The sequence below is a fragment of the Malaya genurostris genome, chromosome 1 (assembly GCF_030247185.1).
Source record: "Malaya genurostris strain Urasoe2022 chromosome 1, Malgen_1.1, whole genome shotgun sequence".
NCBI lineage: Eukaryota > Metazoa > Arthropoda > Insecta > Diptera > Culicidae > Malaya > Malaya genurostris.
Window position 1 is genome coordinate 146,807,243 of NC_080570.1, and position 18,444 is coordinate 146,825,686.

An 18,444-nucleotide genomic window follows, 5' to 3' on the forward strand; every position below is an offset into this window, starting at 1 on the left:
TTTTTTGACAGCTTCGCTATATTCACGATGCAATATGTATATGGTGATCACCATCGCGTTTTTATTGAGGTGAATGTAGCTTATTTTGTTATGGGGCGTCTTTTCATAATTTATCATGAAGGAAAGTGATGTTTCTAGATAGTCTACATATTTATTGCATTTGTAGAATCATGCATTCGATATAAAATATTGCATGTTCACCCATGGCGTATTTTCCATAAAGTACCTAATAGAAATTTATCATTTAATTTCAAATCACCTTTACATTCGAAAAAAAAATTTGTTGGAGATCGGTTAAACTGCTTTCAAAGTATTCGAATGATTCGCAACAACTGACGAATCCAAATCACGGCATTTCGTCTATTCGTCTATAAACGAGAATTGGACTTTTCGTTCATACGAATGATCGTTCGAAACTAAACTGCCATACATCATAAAGCAAAGCAAAGTCTTGGCATTACATTCCTTTTGTGGAATTTGATCTTTCTGTTTCAACAGGAATCAGGAATTTAGGAACAATTATCTTATGATGCATCAAAAATCACCAAATGATGCATCAAAAATCACCAAAATCATAATTTCATAAGATTAATACGAAAAATGGGGACGGGTACAGCGTGATGGGTAAGTCGATGCCCTTTCACGCAGCCCACCTGGGTTCGATTCCCAACCCCGCACATAGGGTCAGAAAAATGTTCTGGCCCGAAGAGGCGAATGACCTTAAGGTTAAGACCTCTATAATCGAAACAAAAAAAAAAAAATTCGAAAAATATACCTCTCCAATATACATCTCATCTATCACTATTATAGATTTCGTACGAACAACTTATGAATTCCACAGTATATGAGACAAGTTATGTTTGTCATAGAAATTGTTCCTAAAAATTTCGTATGAATTTCATAAGGCGTTTTATTGGAATTCCAATTTTCCAATTTTTCATAAGGCGATCTTATGATTCGCATACGATATTCTTGTGGCTGAAAACCATACGAAATCATTATGAAATTCCATATATTTTTTGCCTGAGTGAGAGAATCCTTCCAGGTCGGAGCTCGAACATACGACAACTGGCTTGTGAGACCAGCGACCTATGCATTGAACCGCCAACCCGGGGCACCACATCCTAGTAATTCGCAAATAGTTAATCCCAAGAATTACAGTAATTACATCATGGTTTAGAATTTATTTGAAGAAGTTCACTGATATTTAAATATTATTTAATATGATGTCTTTGATATTATGTGACAAACGGATCACGTGAAAACAAGAATGGTTTATTTGTATTCATCCGAAAGTATCCATTCGTCGTATGGTCGATACGGACGTAAACAAGAATGAGGGTGATAATGTTTGATTCTTGTTTCTGCGTTTCACTAGTTTTCTATGACAGGACGGCGCACAAATTGTCACGTACACTTGCAGGCTGGATGAAGGATATTACAATAATGGTATGGCATGTATAAGTATTGTAATAAATTTTTTTCAAATTTTCAAAAGGTTTTCATAGATTTTCTATTTTGAAACAATCCGAAAATGCATCATGTTTGATTTCCAAATCTCCATTTCTCTGCGTGTACGAAGCCAACAGTTTGAAGCTAGATAAGTATATGGAATGGTCGGTTATATGTCTTGCTGGTTCCGATTGTTGGTGAAAAGTTACAAATATTGTATTCAATACTGATGTGTATCTCACCAATTATTGAATTTATCATTCTAAAAATATAGTCTGTAGGATTAACGCAAAATGAGACGAAATAGTTACAAGTACAGATATTGGTATTTCAGTATGCTATTTGCAGTCTTCAGCAGAGTATCAGTTCGGAGTATCTACTAGTATCTGTTACTATTGCGTGACATTAGTTACGAAATAGTAAAGAAAATTAGGGTAGCGAAATTCAAGCGAATTTATTCTCTATAAAAATGATGAGGATACAGATATTAGGCTTTATGCCAGTTTATTTACAACCACAACTGCGAATGAGATTGGTTTGTTTTTATCAGGAAATGCCAGTATTAAACACGATATGGACGATTAGTCAGACAATATGCATTTTCCGTTACCGTTCCAAGCTGGTGATAGTTGGCTGATGCCAGGTGTGAATCGCTCTTACATATTGGCCCTAATTCTGCGAGTCGAGTGAGGTGACTCGACAAATCTCACCTCGCTGTCACGTGACTGTAGTCACTCTATTCTAGGAGCCGACTCGGGTGACGTGACAGGTTCATTCCATGGTGAGTGAGATGGTGAACCTCAAGTGACGAACGATTCATTTTCCCAAACGTCAAAACGAGTGGGAAATGTTGCCAGTTGTGAGGTTAATTTTGGAAAAGTTGCGGTTGTGAGGTTTAAATTTTCTCGATATAAATCTTCAGTATTAAATTTGTTTTCCGATTTTGGTTTGTCTTTTTTTTCGAATCACTAGTTCCGTTGCCGTTAGTCAGTATGAATTGCCGTTAGTTGGTATGAATAATTAATTTCGATAATCCTAGAAATCACTACAAGTTACTGGCCTTAATAAATTTCGGAATCGTTTGCAACGATCGGTCTTATTTGCAAAGTACGCTTCTGAGGAGCAGAAATTCATTTTACGCCAACAGACTGATGATTGACTTTTAACGGGCAAATTAAAGTTGTAAGTTTCGACTGCTAACTGCTGTTAATGATGACTTTGGGCCACATAAACTATTGCATATCACTTATTTAATTCGTGTCAAGTTAATAGAGGGTAAGAATTCTTAGTATACCTTGAATATTATAAACATAATTTGCAAGAGCGCAGAATTAGCGATGGTGATTTTAATTGGGTTTAATCGAAATAGTGAATGAGAGTAAATCAACCAGCTGGATGAAAAATAAGTCTATAATGAATAATATTCAGCATGGAATATTTTTTCATTAAATATTCGTTGCATATTGCTATGGCTTGTTGAGAGCTGTAAGAACACATCTCCCCGTTACAGCAAAACCTTCATTCAAATAACATTTGACAGTTTAAGGACCGTGCGTAAACCACGTAGACAAAAATTTGGTAATTTTTAACCCCCCCTTTTCCCTCTTAGACTTTCGTGGCTTTTTCCAAATACCCCCTCCCCCCTTCTCTAAAAGTCTCCGTAGACTTTTCCTTTTCACAAAACGTAATGGGAATTTTGTTAATTTTATTTTCGGTAACATTATTATCTGAATTTTATAGTTTGCTAGAAACAATTCATGAACACGACAGACAAAAAATATCCAGTAACATTTTAACTAAGTGTTTCGAGAACGCTTCGAAATAGTGTTACCAGAAAACATAATCCGTCAGTAATGTTAACCATTCGTGAATATCGTCAAAAATATCGTGACACTACTGAGCCTAACAACGAGGCAACTTGTTATTTAGCCTTTATTAAGCACTAGTCAGTAGCAGATCGAAAACAGTAGCTAGTATCATGAATCAAATAAACATAGATTTCCCACTGTACGGTGACACTAACAACACCTCTAGTGAGAAACGGGTGTATTTTTTTCCATTAGCTACTGTGGTTTTGTTAAATGCGCAGGCAACTTTATGCATGCATTTTAGGAGCATTTACGCACCCATTCTCCACCAGACGGTGCTTTTGCTGTCACGGGTTGCTCAACTACATTACTATTACACTGGGAAATCTATGTTTGTTTGATTTATGCTAGTATCCTGTACAACGTTATTCAAATGAAATGTTTTGATTGCTGTTGGGCCGTTCATCTTCATACCTGGGAATGGCAATCCAAGGTGATCGATAAAATTGGTGTTTAATGTTACTAGAAATATTCAAAAGTGGTCTAGACCCCAAGTAACCATATGCATTATATCACTTCACATTTACAACTCTATTTTTACATTGTTAATGTATAATTACACTAATCCTACATACTTTAAAGCAATGTGCATTAAATTTGCATTCAAAATGTAACTGAGCATTATTTCACAACAACCTTCTGCCGTGCTATATATCGACATTCAATGCTATATTTTGGAACATCGAAATTTTAATAATAACTAAAAGAGTCTGATAATCGCCCTTTATAATAGCATTGTAAAAACATGTGTAACTCCGCTGCATTTAATCAAATTTTACGCGAATTTTTAAAACTGAAATAATGTAAAGTTATAATGCTTCGTGATTCCACAATAGTGTCACTGTAAAAAAAATCTAAGAACGAAGTATGAATTGTCCAGTTATTTGCACTTTTGTATAATATAATATAATATACCTGCATTAATTTCACCTTATATAACTTCAGTGCGACTCTCTATAAATGCCATAAAACATTAAGAACTTATATAATTTCGATTTCGTCTAACATTCAAATAAATGGTCTTAAGTCCCATAAAAACTGCTTGTTTTTTAATCACCCAAACATGGAACGCACTCTTAATCCCGGAATTAAATGTAATAGTTAACAATCCATCAGGCGAATTTAACTGACTTCGGTTACACCGATTTCCGTTTCCGAAAGTATCGGGAATAGATAAGCTAAAAGAAGACCAAAATTAATTTAATAAACAAAAATTCAAATTAAAATAAACAAACTTGATGTATTTTATCCGATTCCGACTACCAATTTCAAAATTTATTTTAACTCTTTTTTCTTTGCTTGTATCTGGCATATCTATGTTACAAAAATAAATTCTATTTGCTTCTTAACATCTCGTTCTCGAATCGTTAATAAATTGAGACCTCGTGCATAGCAACTGGAAGCTTCACACAGACGTAACGTTTGATTCCACTTAAGCGAAACTTTGTAATTATGCTCTAGCGCAATGTCTATACTGGAATTTATTTTCGTTATTTTCTACTTGTTTGACGATTTTAAAACCATTTGTTCCTAGTCTCTTCAAATAAAATTGAGAAATCTGGCATTTCATATGCAGAAAATCTGAAAATCTGGTGAAATCAACAAAATCTAGCAAAAGTTCTGGTTTGTTAGAGTATCGGTCGAAATGAGAAAAATCTGTCAAATGTCAGATACATCTGGAACATTGGCAACTCTGGTCAAGTTTTAAAGTTTCAGGTTGACTACGGCCGATCGTTCCTCCTACTCACCACTGCAATTCAATGGCGCTGTGTATCATCAAAATGACTCAAAATAAGTGCCTATTCGGTGTTTTATATTTAATGGCGTTTTTCATTGAGAAACACTGGTGGCGTGGATTGCTCTGGTTTTGCACTTTGGAGCAGAAATGGCAATGAAACACCGTCAAAATATTGCATTTCTGCTCGAAAGTGCAAAATCAGAGCAATCCACGCCACCAGTGTTTTTCAATGAAAAACGGCATAAACCTTCAAATGACTGTCAGTGTCTGTCTCTGTTTGACAGTAGCTAACAGTAACTCGACGTTAAAATTTGTGATTTGGGTGTTGGTCGGTATTTGAAATCATTGTTTGTCTTCTCTAACTTTACAGAATTCCAGGAGAGAGCTTTTGTGTATTGAACAGCACTTCCGGTGAAACTCTCAACGGGTGAGCACGTTGCATCGTGTTAGTCCGGGGAAAATTCGAGTATTTCGCAAGAAAGAAAGGATTTTCAGCCGTACTTTGACGATTCGACGCAGCCACACAGCGAGATTTTCGCTTGTAGTCAAGTGAAAAGAAAGTCCACTGGACTATAAACGAAAATTAACTGGCAATATAGCCTTAGTTGCTGTGCCATCAATTCGGCGTCATCTCAAGGTGACGCCAACCAGAAAGGAAGAAGAAAGTATTGAACAGCTTTGAAACGCTTCTGTTGCACCTCACTGAGAAAGCGATTAGATCTTGTTGGTCGTATGTTGAGTCCCGTAACGTTGGACAATTTATATGACATTCATCGGACCTACGGAGGGCATCCGTTGGAAGTTATTTTCCTAGAGGGCGGACACGGAAAGAATTTGCGTACGAAAACTGCGATCAAAACTTGTCGAACTATCATTTTTGGAGAACACATTAGACCGGACTTTTCTTTCATTGAATAGTTAAATTACTTCCCACAACTTCGTATCGTTTTTTCTTCTTTCTTTATTTCACGCCACTTTTGACTCTTATCTTCGTTTCATGGACATCGTACATGTTGTTTTTATGTTTCTTTTCTTCCTTAATCTGGGGTGCTTTCTTCATTGCCTTGTCGTATTGTCCTAGCTAATGTTTCGTTCGCATCGGACAATCCTGCCAGCTACACTGTTGACTGTTTTCGAGCTATTTTCCGACTCTAGCGGATTCTAGGACTAGGGCCATACAAAAAACAGCTTTCGCTTCCTGTGCCTTCCTCCTATACCACAATGCAACTCTTCTGTCGTTAGGCTACTACGATTGGTTACAACTAGAACTATATAGTTTTATAATAATTTATCAACATAAAACAAACTTATGGCATGCTTGGATTTCCTCTCTCTGATCATTCCGGTTTGCTGATGTTTGTTTTTTTTTCTTTTACTTTCTCTTCCGGTAATGCCTGGCATTGTCCGTCTTTGTAATATACAACGAAAAAAAAAACAAACTCAAAATGTAATTCAAGTGCGGTTAGGACTTTTAGCTTCTGGCGAAAAACAAACTGAGTTGTGTGACAAAAAAAAAAAAGAAAAAAGAAAGGAATAACAATGCTAATTGTTAAAAAATACTGTATTACATAATGTGTATACCGCCGAGAAATGAATCGATGAGTAGGGGACTCTGCTCCCGTTCGAAGCGTCCGCTTCGCATGTGTTAAGTATCAAAGGTAGTATACTAGTTTGGAAAAATAGTCACAAATATTACTAGCATGTATGTATGTATGTTTGTATGTGTTGCTTGCTTTCGACAGATTGTTCTTTCTAAGCGCCAAAAAAAATGGTTTCAATTTTTTTTTGTTTTTATATCAGCAAATTTGTTACAACTTTGTTTTTATGTTTTCTTTCAAGATTTAATATATCAGTCTTCTTTGGTACGTGGTAACAGGAAAAAAACATTTTCAAGAGTTGTTGCTTTTTCTTGTCGACCTAAGTTTGTCTGTATTGCTTTAGCAGAAAAAAAGCAATCGCAAAATGTGTGTTGTGAATTGATTAAGTTTCTACGGTTTTTTTTCTTCTCTTCTTTCTCTCTAGTTTGCAAATGTTTCTCTTCTTGATACTCCGACGCAAATGCCGGCTGTTATCATCCGTTTTAGTTGTATGTTTGTTTGGGTGTGTGCCATTCGCAGAGTTTTTCTCCGCAGAGCTTGGTTTGAGTTCTACAAAATTGATTTCATTTGTGGGTAGCGCTAACGCACGTGACTAGATTGTCTTTCTAGAAACAATATTACTCCCAAAACACAGTTTCCCTGATGACTGTAGTGTTGTTAGGCGCTTCACTCCGTTTTGGTGTCGGAAAAGATCATTCCTCGTTCCTTTACACGTTCCAGGAGAGGGAGGGAGAGAGAGAGAAAGTTGGTATGATCGCTCGAATAATAACGGGTTTCGCTTGTTCTGTTTTGTATCAAAATCAATACACCAACTTCAAAGCCCTGGTTTTTTCATCTTTGTTCTGTTTTTTTTTCTTTTCGAGGGACAAATTTTAAAAAAACATCTCTTTGTGCATTGGTTACGTTTTATGGTTTACTTTTCAATGCTTTGAAGTAAAAATTACTGGATAATAAATGTCTATACAAAAAACAAAGTTGGCTTCTACACTCTAATCCAGATTAGACTCTGCAATCTGATGTTTATTGCTATCAATCCTTTAAATAATCTCAAATTTAGCATTTATGTGTGGTTTTAGATTAAAAAGCATTTACAACTTTCCTATTGTTTATGTTTTAGTTCTGCTCTTAGTTTGTAGTAGTTTAAATGCGAATGATCTATTCTTTTTTTTTACTGCTTCTCTGATCAGTAGTAGAACTATCTTTAGAATAAATATGTTTACTTAAAGATTATCTAGTGTGTAGTAAACCTATAGGACTATTTGTAAAAATATAAATATTGTTCTCTGATACAAAAATTATTTCAACTGGAATTGTTTCTTTAAAATAAGAAATTTCCAATTATTTCTGTTCTCCCGGTCTCTCTCTAAATACCCTGCATTGAATTTTCATAAAGATTTGGTTTGTGAACAGTAAAACAAATACGTTGCCAAAATCGTTTGATTTTCCCTAATTTTTCCTCCAAAAAAATCCAGCTTATAACCTACACTGAAGTTTAGATATGCGTTCGTAACCTTAATGCTAATGATTTTCGCGTTCCAAAAAAAAAAACAGCTAATCTACGCGGCCCCAGAAAAAAAACCCAGTATGCTTCCGAGCGTAGATTCCCCCCGATTCTGATACTGCTATGAAGTTACACATTGTAATAAATACAAACACTCGCACTGTCCCGGACATGAGAATCCATGTGTTCTCTCACACTTACAAAACAATAAAAAAAATTAAAAAAAAAAACAATACGTTGGCACACTAAACTTTATCACTGATCAATCTTTCGGTCCCATCTACTCTTGTAGGCACTATCCAATAGTATGATAGTACATTCAAAAATATTTGAAAAAGAAAAACGCCGAAACCTAATCAATTCAACTTCTTACAGATATGGCCGTCTGCTGTCGCTGGCTCTGGCTCTGGCTCTGGTGCTGCTGCTGCTGCTGTCGTCGTCTGTGTGGATGGCGGCCAGTTTTCTGACACTGACAGCACTCGTCCACCACGGTATTCCGTCGGGTGTGCTGTCGACTGCACGCCGACCGGATGCACCGTTTCCGTTCGCATTTGATGTTACCATCCTATGTAAGATAAGAAGAAGAAAAGGTCGGTAAGTAATTTGAAAATCACAACGGAAATTGTAGTAGAATTGGTAAAGAAAATTCCTGCAGGGTAGAAGAGAACCCGAAAGAGCTGTCAAAATTCGAAAGCGCACAACCCTGCAGATCAGATCAAGTAAGCTGTATCTTTTTTTTCAGTTGCTCACCTTGCAGGAACACTTGACGCACTTCTGTTCGCCGTGCGTCGCGAGAATCGGATGGAACTCCTGGCCGTTCTCGTAGATGTTGGCATTGTAGGTGCAGCCACCGTTTGCGAGGATTGTCTGCGTCGATTTCAGTGTACCGCTGCTGCTTCCCTGGTCGCCCATTTCGTCGGAACTGCCCGGACGGGATGTGCGTACTTTAATCTATGGTTCGAAAAGAAAAAACAAAATCAAAATTAGATTAAAATTACAACCGAGCAGTGACAGGAAGTAGCTTTCAAGTTGGCCGGTAACCTACCTGGGGGCATATTTTGCAGCAGGCCTTTTTGTCCGGCCGGTAGGCGACTTTTTCGCTGCAGTTCAACGGTGGACATTGCGTTCGGGGGCAGCTGATGTCCAACGAGAGAGCATCGCAAGTGCACACGGTACAAGTGTCGTAACCGTTCGGCGGCAGATACGGATGCCACGTGGAACCGGCTTCGTAGAATTGATCTCCCAGCTTACAGCCGTGCGGTACGGCCGGTCTGGTGTCGTCCGGGTATTTCGAGACTGTTGGGAAATAAAAAAAAGATTAGCATTTGGATTAAAGGAAGCTTGGTTCGAATAGTTTTACCTGCACAGGTCGGACAGCAGTCGCCTTTCTTCTGGATAATATCCTCTTTCCGACACTTCAGCGGAGGGCAGCGAACCGGTTCGCACTTGACGCGCTTGTGTACGCACGAACACATGGTACAGGATTCCAGTGCGCTGTGCCATTGATCTCCTTCGTCGTAGAAGCGGGAAGAGTGATAGCATTTCGTTTCTCCCATCGGGATACGGTTGTCGTTGGGTAACGTCGAAATGACGGAATTGTTCTGCACGTCATTGTCGTGGTGCTGATTGCCCGTGCAGTGGTTCGGTATTTTGGTTGATTTCAGTTTCGCTTTCAGGATGGGTTCGTCTTTGGATTTCGATCGTATTTCCAAGTAAATAACACTGGTTTCCAGCTTGGCTAGCTCGGTTGAGGACATGGCCAGGACGAATCCCTCCAGATAGTTACCGTTGAAGTCTTCCAGTAGAGTACGGCTAATCGGAGCGTTCGGTGCTTCGATCGGTAGTTCTTCCAGATACAGTTGAACCGGATGATAGGCACTTGGAACTCCCGCTAGCGTCACTTCGTAGTGTAGGTTACACTCGTTATCGACAGCCACCCAGGCCATACCGACGGAATGCGGAGGAGCAATCGAGTTTCCGATGCGCTTCAGTAATACCGGGGCATTGGAATCGCGAGCGTCGGCCACGGGACGAGCGACGAACTTGCCATGGATGAGATTGAGATTCAAATCGTTCGCCACGTTGATAGCCAAATCGCCGGAATAAAGTGGCTCAAGAACACGGGGTCCCATTCTGTCGACGGTCCCGGAAACGTGATCGGAGTTGAAGCTGAGGTTCTCGATGTCCGCTTTACGTTTAGCGCTGTCGTCTATCAGCGTTATGACCGGATTGTAGTTCATGTGCAGATTGTGCGTTTGGATGTTGTACATCAACGATCCTTCCTTATTCAGATACATCCACGCCAAACCGCTACTGTCGGTGCGAGACTCCGGATTGTGGGAAGCTAGCAGAGTTTGGAATACCTCACATGCCACACGCGTCTGGATGGTACCTTGAATACGTAGAGCATCGGGTTTCCGTTTCGATTCGACAACCACGGTTAGCTTTCCTCTGGTCAACAGCCGTAGATCATTCACGGACAGAGGGGACGAAACTTCAATAATGTTGATGTCGTGGGCCGGTTTCTTAACACGTTGCGTGTCCTCTAGGATGATCTTCTCCTTGTTTTGCATTTCCAAACGGATATTCAGTGGAACATCTGCGATATCGTCTGGTGAAAACACACCGTTCAGCACCAGAGTCAGATAGATGGAGGACGTGACGCCACTTTTGGTAGATACTATCGCAGTACCACCAGCGCCGTTCATTTGTTCCGGATTAGTTCCTGGTGCCGGTTCGAGCAGGGAACTGAACAGTTCTTGCGGTAAGGCTGGATACTTTCCAATCGGTCCGGCAATTGCCAGTTCGGCTTGATATTTGCCACCCCAAAGCAGCACGACGTTCATCATGTCGTCACGCAACAGCCGCCGATAGTCACGAGCTACGCGACGCCAAACACCGCAAATCTTTCCGGTCGCATTTTGGTAAACACTGAAGGGACCTTCGGCCGGAATGACCAGTGGATGTTCCTCCAGAATGTTACCCTGACTGTCAACGAACTGTATCGATCGGGGGCGTGGGGCTTTTTCCGAAATGTAGAAACTGTAGTACAGGTTCTTTTTGTGGAACGTGAACCGTCCGGTAGCGACGATATTCAGCGGGTTGATGGTCGAGTACATGGATTTCATGTCGTCCCGTTTCAGTATCGACGAGGTACGTCCGGTAAGAAGGGCGGCAAAATCTACAAACGAAAGGAAAGCAATTTGGACGTTAAAAATTTGAACCCTTTTTGATTGGGATTTTCGCTCAAAGACACTTACGTTTGCTTCGCTCTTCTTCTTCGGGCATCACTGCCTGTGGAAGATCATGTACGATGCCAGGACCTGAAATAGAAAGGAAAAGAAAAGAAAAAAAATGAATTATGTTACTTAATATAATCTCGGCTGGCACGATTGCCTATAGTAAATATCACACGGGAGAATGATTACGTGAACTAGCCGGCGTCATAACTATTATCATCTCCCCCCAGTCCGAAGGATGGACGAGATGTGCCACGTTTTTCGCGATTGTATGTGTGCGTGTGTGTGTGCCCGCGCGAGAATTTGCACAGGCAAACATCGGTGGCGACGACTGGTTGATGTTTTTTTTTCTTTCTGAATCAGTTTATTCTCGCTGTTTCAGACAACAGTTGGCGCTAAAAATACCACCGATCCTAGCGCACTGATAACCGTGATGTTTACCGCATCCCGTTCGCATAAAAGACGCAAGCGCCGCAACGAAGGGGTAAATTGGAAATTGATTCCGTCAAAACCTTGATGGATGCTTGTTTGCCAATCATGATCTAGTAGGCCTAGTCAGAGTTCTACTTCTAGAAACGATTAGAGTGACTGTTCGAAAGATAAACAGTTTTTGTCAGTATCTTTCTGAACGAACAGACGACCTGTCAAATTAAACATAAAGTAATATTCCATATAAAACGGTACTTAACGGCATGTTGGTTTTTCACAAACCGTTGAGAGTTTTTGTTTCAACTTCCCGTACTCCCGCCATTGGGTGATTTTGCTCTTTGCTTTCTGACAATGACAACAATCGAAAGAATGAATTCAAGGCGACATCTGAAAACGAAAATGCGGGTGGGTAATGTCAGCATATCAATTTCGTCGTTTCGTACGAACTGCTTGATTGTGTTAATTTTTCAACTTTTACTGTTTCACTTCCAGAATTGAGTACGGTGCATTTATACTAAAGTATGACTGGAGCTGAATTGAAGAAACAGAACCTGCGACTGGTTCCGAATCCAGTTGCAAAATTCAGGTTCGGAATCCAGATCAAGAACTCAGTTCATGAATTTAGTTCTAGAATTATGAAACTCACTTCACGGAATCCGGATTCCGAAGCATGAATTTCGATTCTGAATTAAGGCATTGAATTCAGTTTCAGAGCCCAAGATCCGAGTTCAGTTCTAGCATGCTTAATCTGAATTATTTTCTGAATTTAGAAACCCGCTTAGAAACTAAATTCGGAAACTGAATTCAGAAAGTAAATTTAGCAACTGATTTCAGGAAATACATTCTAATTCAGAAGTCAGTTAGAAAAATTCTTGTTTGAAGTTCAGATCTTACATTTTGTTTCAGAATTCAGAAGTTTATATCTTGATTTTTTTTCAGACTCTTAGTACAGATTGCAAAAATTAAGGAACTAAATTCAGTTACAAAATCTATTCAAGAAACCAGTTCCAAAAATCTAGTTCCAAAGTCTAGAATCAGTATTCAGTTCCAGAGTCTTCGTTTCAACTTTGGAACCAAGAAAAAAAGGGTTCTTCAGAAAATGTTCATACCGGCAGTTATGACTTGCAACGATTTTTTCGTTTATTCAATAGCACAAATAGATATCAGCAATAAAAGTAAACTCGGAGTAGAAGAAAATCGATTTCAAAGTGATTACTACTGCATTTTTTAGTGTAAATTACGATTAAACTTGAATAATCTTTAGAAATGTGTGAAATTTGGTAATTTTTCGAATGAATTTGTCCTTTTTCAAAATCCTTAAAAAGGTGAAATAAATAAAAAATGTCCTACCGATTTGACAGCTCTTGCTGAAAGTATCATCTCTATACAAGCAGCGCCTCTACATTTCATTTTAGCGTCATTGTGCCAATTGGCACATTGCCGCGGAACTGAATTACCGGTAGAGACACCTGCCAATGAAAAATGGAACCAAAAAAAGGAGGGTTTTTTTCGAAAAATATCGGCAGTAGTGATTTGCAACATTTTTATCGTTTATTCAATAGTACAAATAGATATCAGCAATAAAAGTACACTCGGAGTAGAAGAAAATCGATTTCAAAGTGATTACTACTACTTTTTTTTAGTGTAAACTACGATTAAACATTGAAAATCTTCAGAAATGTGTGAAATTGCGTAAGGTTAGGTTTTTTCGGATCAACATTTTTTTAAACAGAAACCAGTGTAATGTTGATTTCTCGAGTACTAGAATGTATTGCGATCGAGTACCATTTATTTTGGATACTTTATTTGTTATTTCCAAGCATTTGAAAAATGGTATCAAACCAAGTTTAATGCTCTATTCTGAATAAACGGTAGATTTCGCACAATGAACTAAGAACAACATTACCACCTCAGAGTAAAAACTTTTTCTTCTACTTCTACTATGATTTTTCAAATGAATTTGCTCGTTTTTGTTAGAAATCGTGAAAACGGTGAAGTAATTCAAAATTTTCCTGCCGATTTGACAGCTCTGGCTGAAAATATCATCTCTGAACAAGCAGCGCCTCGACATTTCATTTTAGCGTCATTGTGCCAGTCATAACAGGCGGCGTCTGGACAAACGTTGTGCAATGTGTCCCAGTAAATTTTGACGAGCTGTATCGAGCTGCATTTGATTCGAAATAAACTCCGAATCATATCCGAGTGGAAAAAAAATTTCGTCGCCAGCCGATTGTTGCGGAAATCTGTTGAAATCGAGTTAGATAAGGCGGATTCCGAGTAGAGATTATGTTTTCTTCTTCGGTTTCTGCATGATTGATAATAATTTGCATTACATTTCGAAATAAAAATTCTGCCTAAGCACATACTTCAATCTAGCTAGTTCTACTTTGAATGGGATAAAATGAACAAGTGAAGTACAGGAAAATGCTCACTAATTCAGTATTATTGAATTATTTCTTACAATGAATGTTTTATTCGAAACTAGAGTGACGACAGCTGTTTGTTTGGCATGACAGCTTTGTTGCAAATGGGCAAACGACCTGTCAACTACATTGTGAAGCTAACGAAACTGCCAACATTTCGGATTAAATATTTCGAACTGTTGCCAACATTACGGATGAGATGTCGTCACTTTGGTTCTAGGCACTGTAATCAAAACTATACACTTATACTTCCGAAAATGAAACTGGGGCTTAGGTAAATTACGTTCAACCTGAGTTTGACTGTATACAAGCCTCGGTTGATTTTTCAGAAGGCCGTAAGAGCATGTGACAGTTTTTCTATGTCTACTTTCTCTTCTATTAATTACCAAGCGGTTTCCACGTTTATCACTCAACTCTTTGCATAAAATGATGTGCGAAACATTCGATTTTCAAACAGAATTGTGAAACACAAGAACATCTTTATAATCACAAAGAGAAACTGTGAATCAACCGAGAAGTAAACAATTAAGTAAATAGAACCTAAATTTGAGTAGATAAAACCAACATTTCATATTTCTTCTTGGGCTATCAACTTCTTTTAGTAGAATTAGTTTACTGAACTGATTCTCAAATTTGGATTGAAATAGATGATATTGAATGTGACAATCGAATCGATTTCCCATTATTATATGCACAAAATTTGTAAGCAGGGTTTTATCAAAAGAATACATTTTAACGTTCTGCACCGTGAATAGCTTACGAGTACCATTTATAATGCAGTTTATTCTGCACGTGCAGTTGTTTTAATTTGAGTATAAGAAGTACAATTGAAAAACAAATACATGACGTTTTGCCCCGCTTGCATCTGTTGTTCAGTTCAAAAGCTAACCATTTGTAAACTTTGGTTTTTTCTAATCTCGACAAAAGGTCCTGCATTTATTTTCTGAGTCTGCCTGCACAGCAAAAAAAAATCTACGGTCGCGTCCCAAAGATCGAGGGAGCGATAAAATTCCGTCCGGCCTAGGCTAGGATTTGAGTTTGACAGCTGAATTAATGCTATTCTCATCGCGGCGGTCCCTTTCTCGGGGTGTCGGGGAGCGAATTTCGGAATAGTCAGATCACAGATAAATCAAGGCCCACCGAATGGGTGCGGTTTCATCACATTTCGAACGAAGAAGGTATAGGTTTCTATAGACGAATCTTTCCCTGAGTCTGCTTATTTTTGTGGCTCTTTCGATCGAAGTCCAGAACCACAAATCGTCTAGAGCTCTGATTGTGAGGGTGCATGCCTGAATCGCGATATTGATAAACAATTTTCAAGACATTTTTTTGTTCGTGGAAACAAGATGTACTATCGCTGAGCTACAGGGGCTTCATGCAATGCGTTATCTGCATCACCGTGTGACGTCTACGTTGACGACCGAGGCTGAGTATCAGCCCTGATGGCAGACCATGATGGTAAACAAAGCGAGACTGTTTTCACTGCAAATTATTGCAAATTTCCGGGAAAATAATGTGTTTCGACACAAACCGACTTCGGAAGCGTTGGAGCCGCCGTATCCCCAACAGCGTGCAGTCAGTTGCGTCACACCGCGTCAGGATTCCAACAGTCAAGACATACTGCGATGCGCATGTTGACAGTGTAAATTTTGGCATTCGACAAACACGCATAATTGAAATGAACCGGGAGTCGTCGCGTCAGGCGGCTCGGAAATCGGTATATGACATCAACCATCGAAAGGGCAGTTTCGCAAAGGCAAACAGTACGCGGACCGAGTAGATTAAAATAAAATATTTATCTTACGAACGAAATCGCCTTTTGGTTGGGTTTTGAAAATTTTAATTGTTGACCAAATTGAGCGCCCGCACCAACGCCAGTTGAAAGAAGAATTGTCGTCGCCGCAGCCGCAGCCGCAGTCGCCGCCGACAGCCGGTGGCGATGGCTGTTGCATAAATTACCATCGGACCCACAGCCTGTTTCTGTGAAGATGGTGACTGGCCAGTCACCGTTTTTAGTCACATCAGAGAGAGAGAGAGAGCCTTCGAACTGCTGATATTTTGGATAACTCTTGACCAATGCGTCAAGGGTTGAGTTTCTCTCAGCTCATGTTCCTATCCGCCTTCCTACCGTAATAACTTTTTTTTTGGCGCACATACTGTTGGACTTTGTCAGAAAAGAATTTAAATTGATGAAAATAAATTAAAGCGTCTGACAGCGCCAAGAAGGCAGCATGCGAGCCGATAGTGTAGATGTACATACATAAATATGCTAGAATCTTCTTCCTGGTGGCGTTCGTTTTCTGGCACAAGTTTTTTTGTTGTGATTTTGATGTATTATTTTCACTCGTCAACCGCGAAGATGATTGTGGGGATTGCCGGGCGCTGCGTGTCGTGTCGAGTTTGGAAGTTAACGCGAAAAAAAAAAGATGACAGCCGGACACAGTCCAAAAACTAAGAAGAAGGTGTGACAACATGGTAAGCGCAAGTGACGAAACGACATTGCATAATAGGTGCCGGTTTCGGTTCGGCGGACGGAACAGGACGATTCCGGCTGTGCAGAGTGAGAGAGCAGCAGTGTTCGGACTTCAATCAACTTTGTGTTGTGCCTGAAGTTCAAGTTGAATGCCTTAGGGAGGGTTTTTTTTTTTTGTTTTGGTGAATGTTGTCTGTTGTGCATTCGCTGTCCGCAACAGTTTATTCGTTTGGACCGAAGAGTTCGATGGATTCAATCCGCAGTAACGTTGTTTATGATGCATTACTGCACATTATTCACATTGTGAATGGAAATTTGAGTGATTTTGCCGGGAATTGATGGGGCTCTGGACCTATCTTGTACGTATTCAGAATTGGTTGAATAAATAACTGTTTTAATCTTGGTGGACTCAAAATATAAAAGGTGATAATTTGGCTGGTATCTTTTTGGCAACACTGTTTGTGACAGATCACGCGTGATTCGTGTCTTGTGTCATTGTCATTGTATGATTTTCAAATGGATTCCGAATCAGATGCAATAACAGGGCGATATAGGGCCGATGCGGCGCATCGAAATTCACTGGGATAACGGAAAGAAGTGAACAAATCGAAAAGGGCGAAACATTAAATTTGTGACAATCGATGAAAAGTGTAAACATTCGCAAATTTTATAATGTTCAAAATACGATCCATCGACTCACGCAATATTGATTGGAAAATATACGGCAATTGAAAAAAATTCGTAACAGTCATCGATGTTTGGTCTCTATTTACTGTCATCGTGACTTAAAATGTCAATTTCTTCTGTTTTCTCGGGGCGCAAGTCATTCGACGGAACCAAAGTTCTATTCTTCTAGCGGAGACCTGTTTTCACCTGCACCGTACCGAATACCGTCACCGGTTGTCAGACACGATTGAATCACGCCCACGCCCACGGAACCGCAAGCAATCACTCTCATCACCGTTGCCCAGGGAGGAGAGGGAGGCGGAGACAAAGTACTGCACGAGTAGAACTATTAAAATATCTGAAATTCCTTTCCACTGCCGTACGAGAGTAGTTGCGGTTCTACGGCGAGCGCATTTTCACACGCCGTTTCATGGCCCAGCGCACCGTGCAATAACCTAGAGCGAAAATCGCGGTTCTAATCTCGGAAGATTTATTGGGAATGTGTTTTGGCCGGTGGGACTTCGGTGCTCGTCATCGAATGTCACACGGGCGATGTTGACTGAATATTATCGTCGCGAATCGATTTTCCGTTACTGTATTTTGTTTTCGATGTTTCGGAATTCGCTGTCAGTATCGCCATTTGGGCGACTGGCCTGTGATTGAATTAGGAGTGACAAGTCCGAACAGTTGAATTCGGCAACTGACCGAGTGTATCGAACTGCGTGTGCTGTTGAATTTCACACACCAACGTTCGTAATTGCGGCAGCCATGTCGCGACCAATTTGAGAAAACTTTTGGTGACACGGCAGACCAGGCGGGCCGTGTCATTTCGTTGCCAACTGGTTGCTAGTGATTGTTTTGGACAGCTTTGCCTGCTTCGATGATGATGATGATGCAAGGATTGCCTGTTTATTGGACACTTCGTTACAATTTATATTGGCTAGTTAGCACTTGGTGACATTGGGAAGAAGTAGCAGAATACGATTTCGACTACAAAAGATTTGAATATTCGTAAAGAAGCCATGTCTATACTCTGAACCTGTTAAGAGGCAATTTT

At 39.6% G+C, this 18,444-nt stretch overlaps 1 protein-coding gene across 1 annotated transcript in view; it reads right to left on the reverse strand.

Moving 5' to 3' along the window:
• Positions 1–6,414: 6,414 nt before the first annotated feature.
• Positions 6,415–18,444, reverse strand: part of LOC131426126 (dorsal-ventral patterning protein Sog) — a 50,340-nt gene continuing 38,310 nt past the window's right edge. The window contains exons 4-8 of the mRNA XM_058588577.1: positions 11,418–11,480; positions 9,518–11,338; positions 9,203–9,453; positions 8,908–9,108; positions 6,415–8,722 (exon numbers count right to left, since the gene is read on the reverse strand). Coding sequence (XP_058444560.1) covers positions 8,519–8,722; positions 8,908–9,108; positions 9,203–9,453; positions 9,518–11,338; positions 11,418–11,480 — 2,540 coding nt within the window. The 3' untranslated portion in view covers positions 6,415–8,518. The remainder of the gene's footprint in view (positions 8,723–8,907; positions 9,109–9,202; positions 9,454–9,517; positions 11,339–11,417; positions 11,481–18,444) is intronic.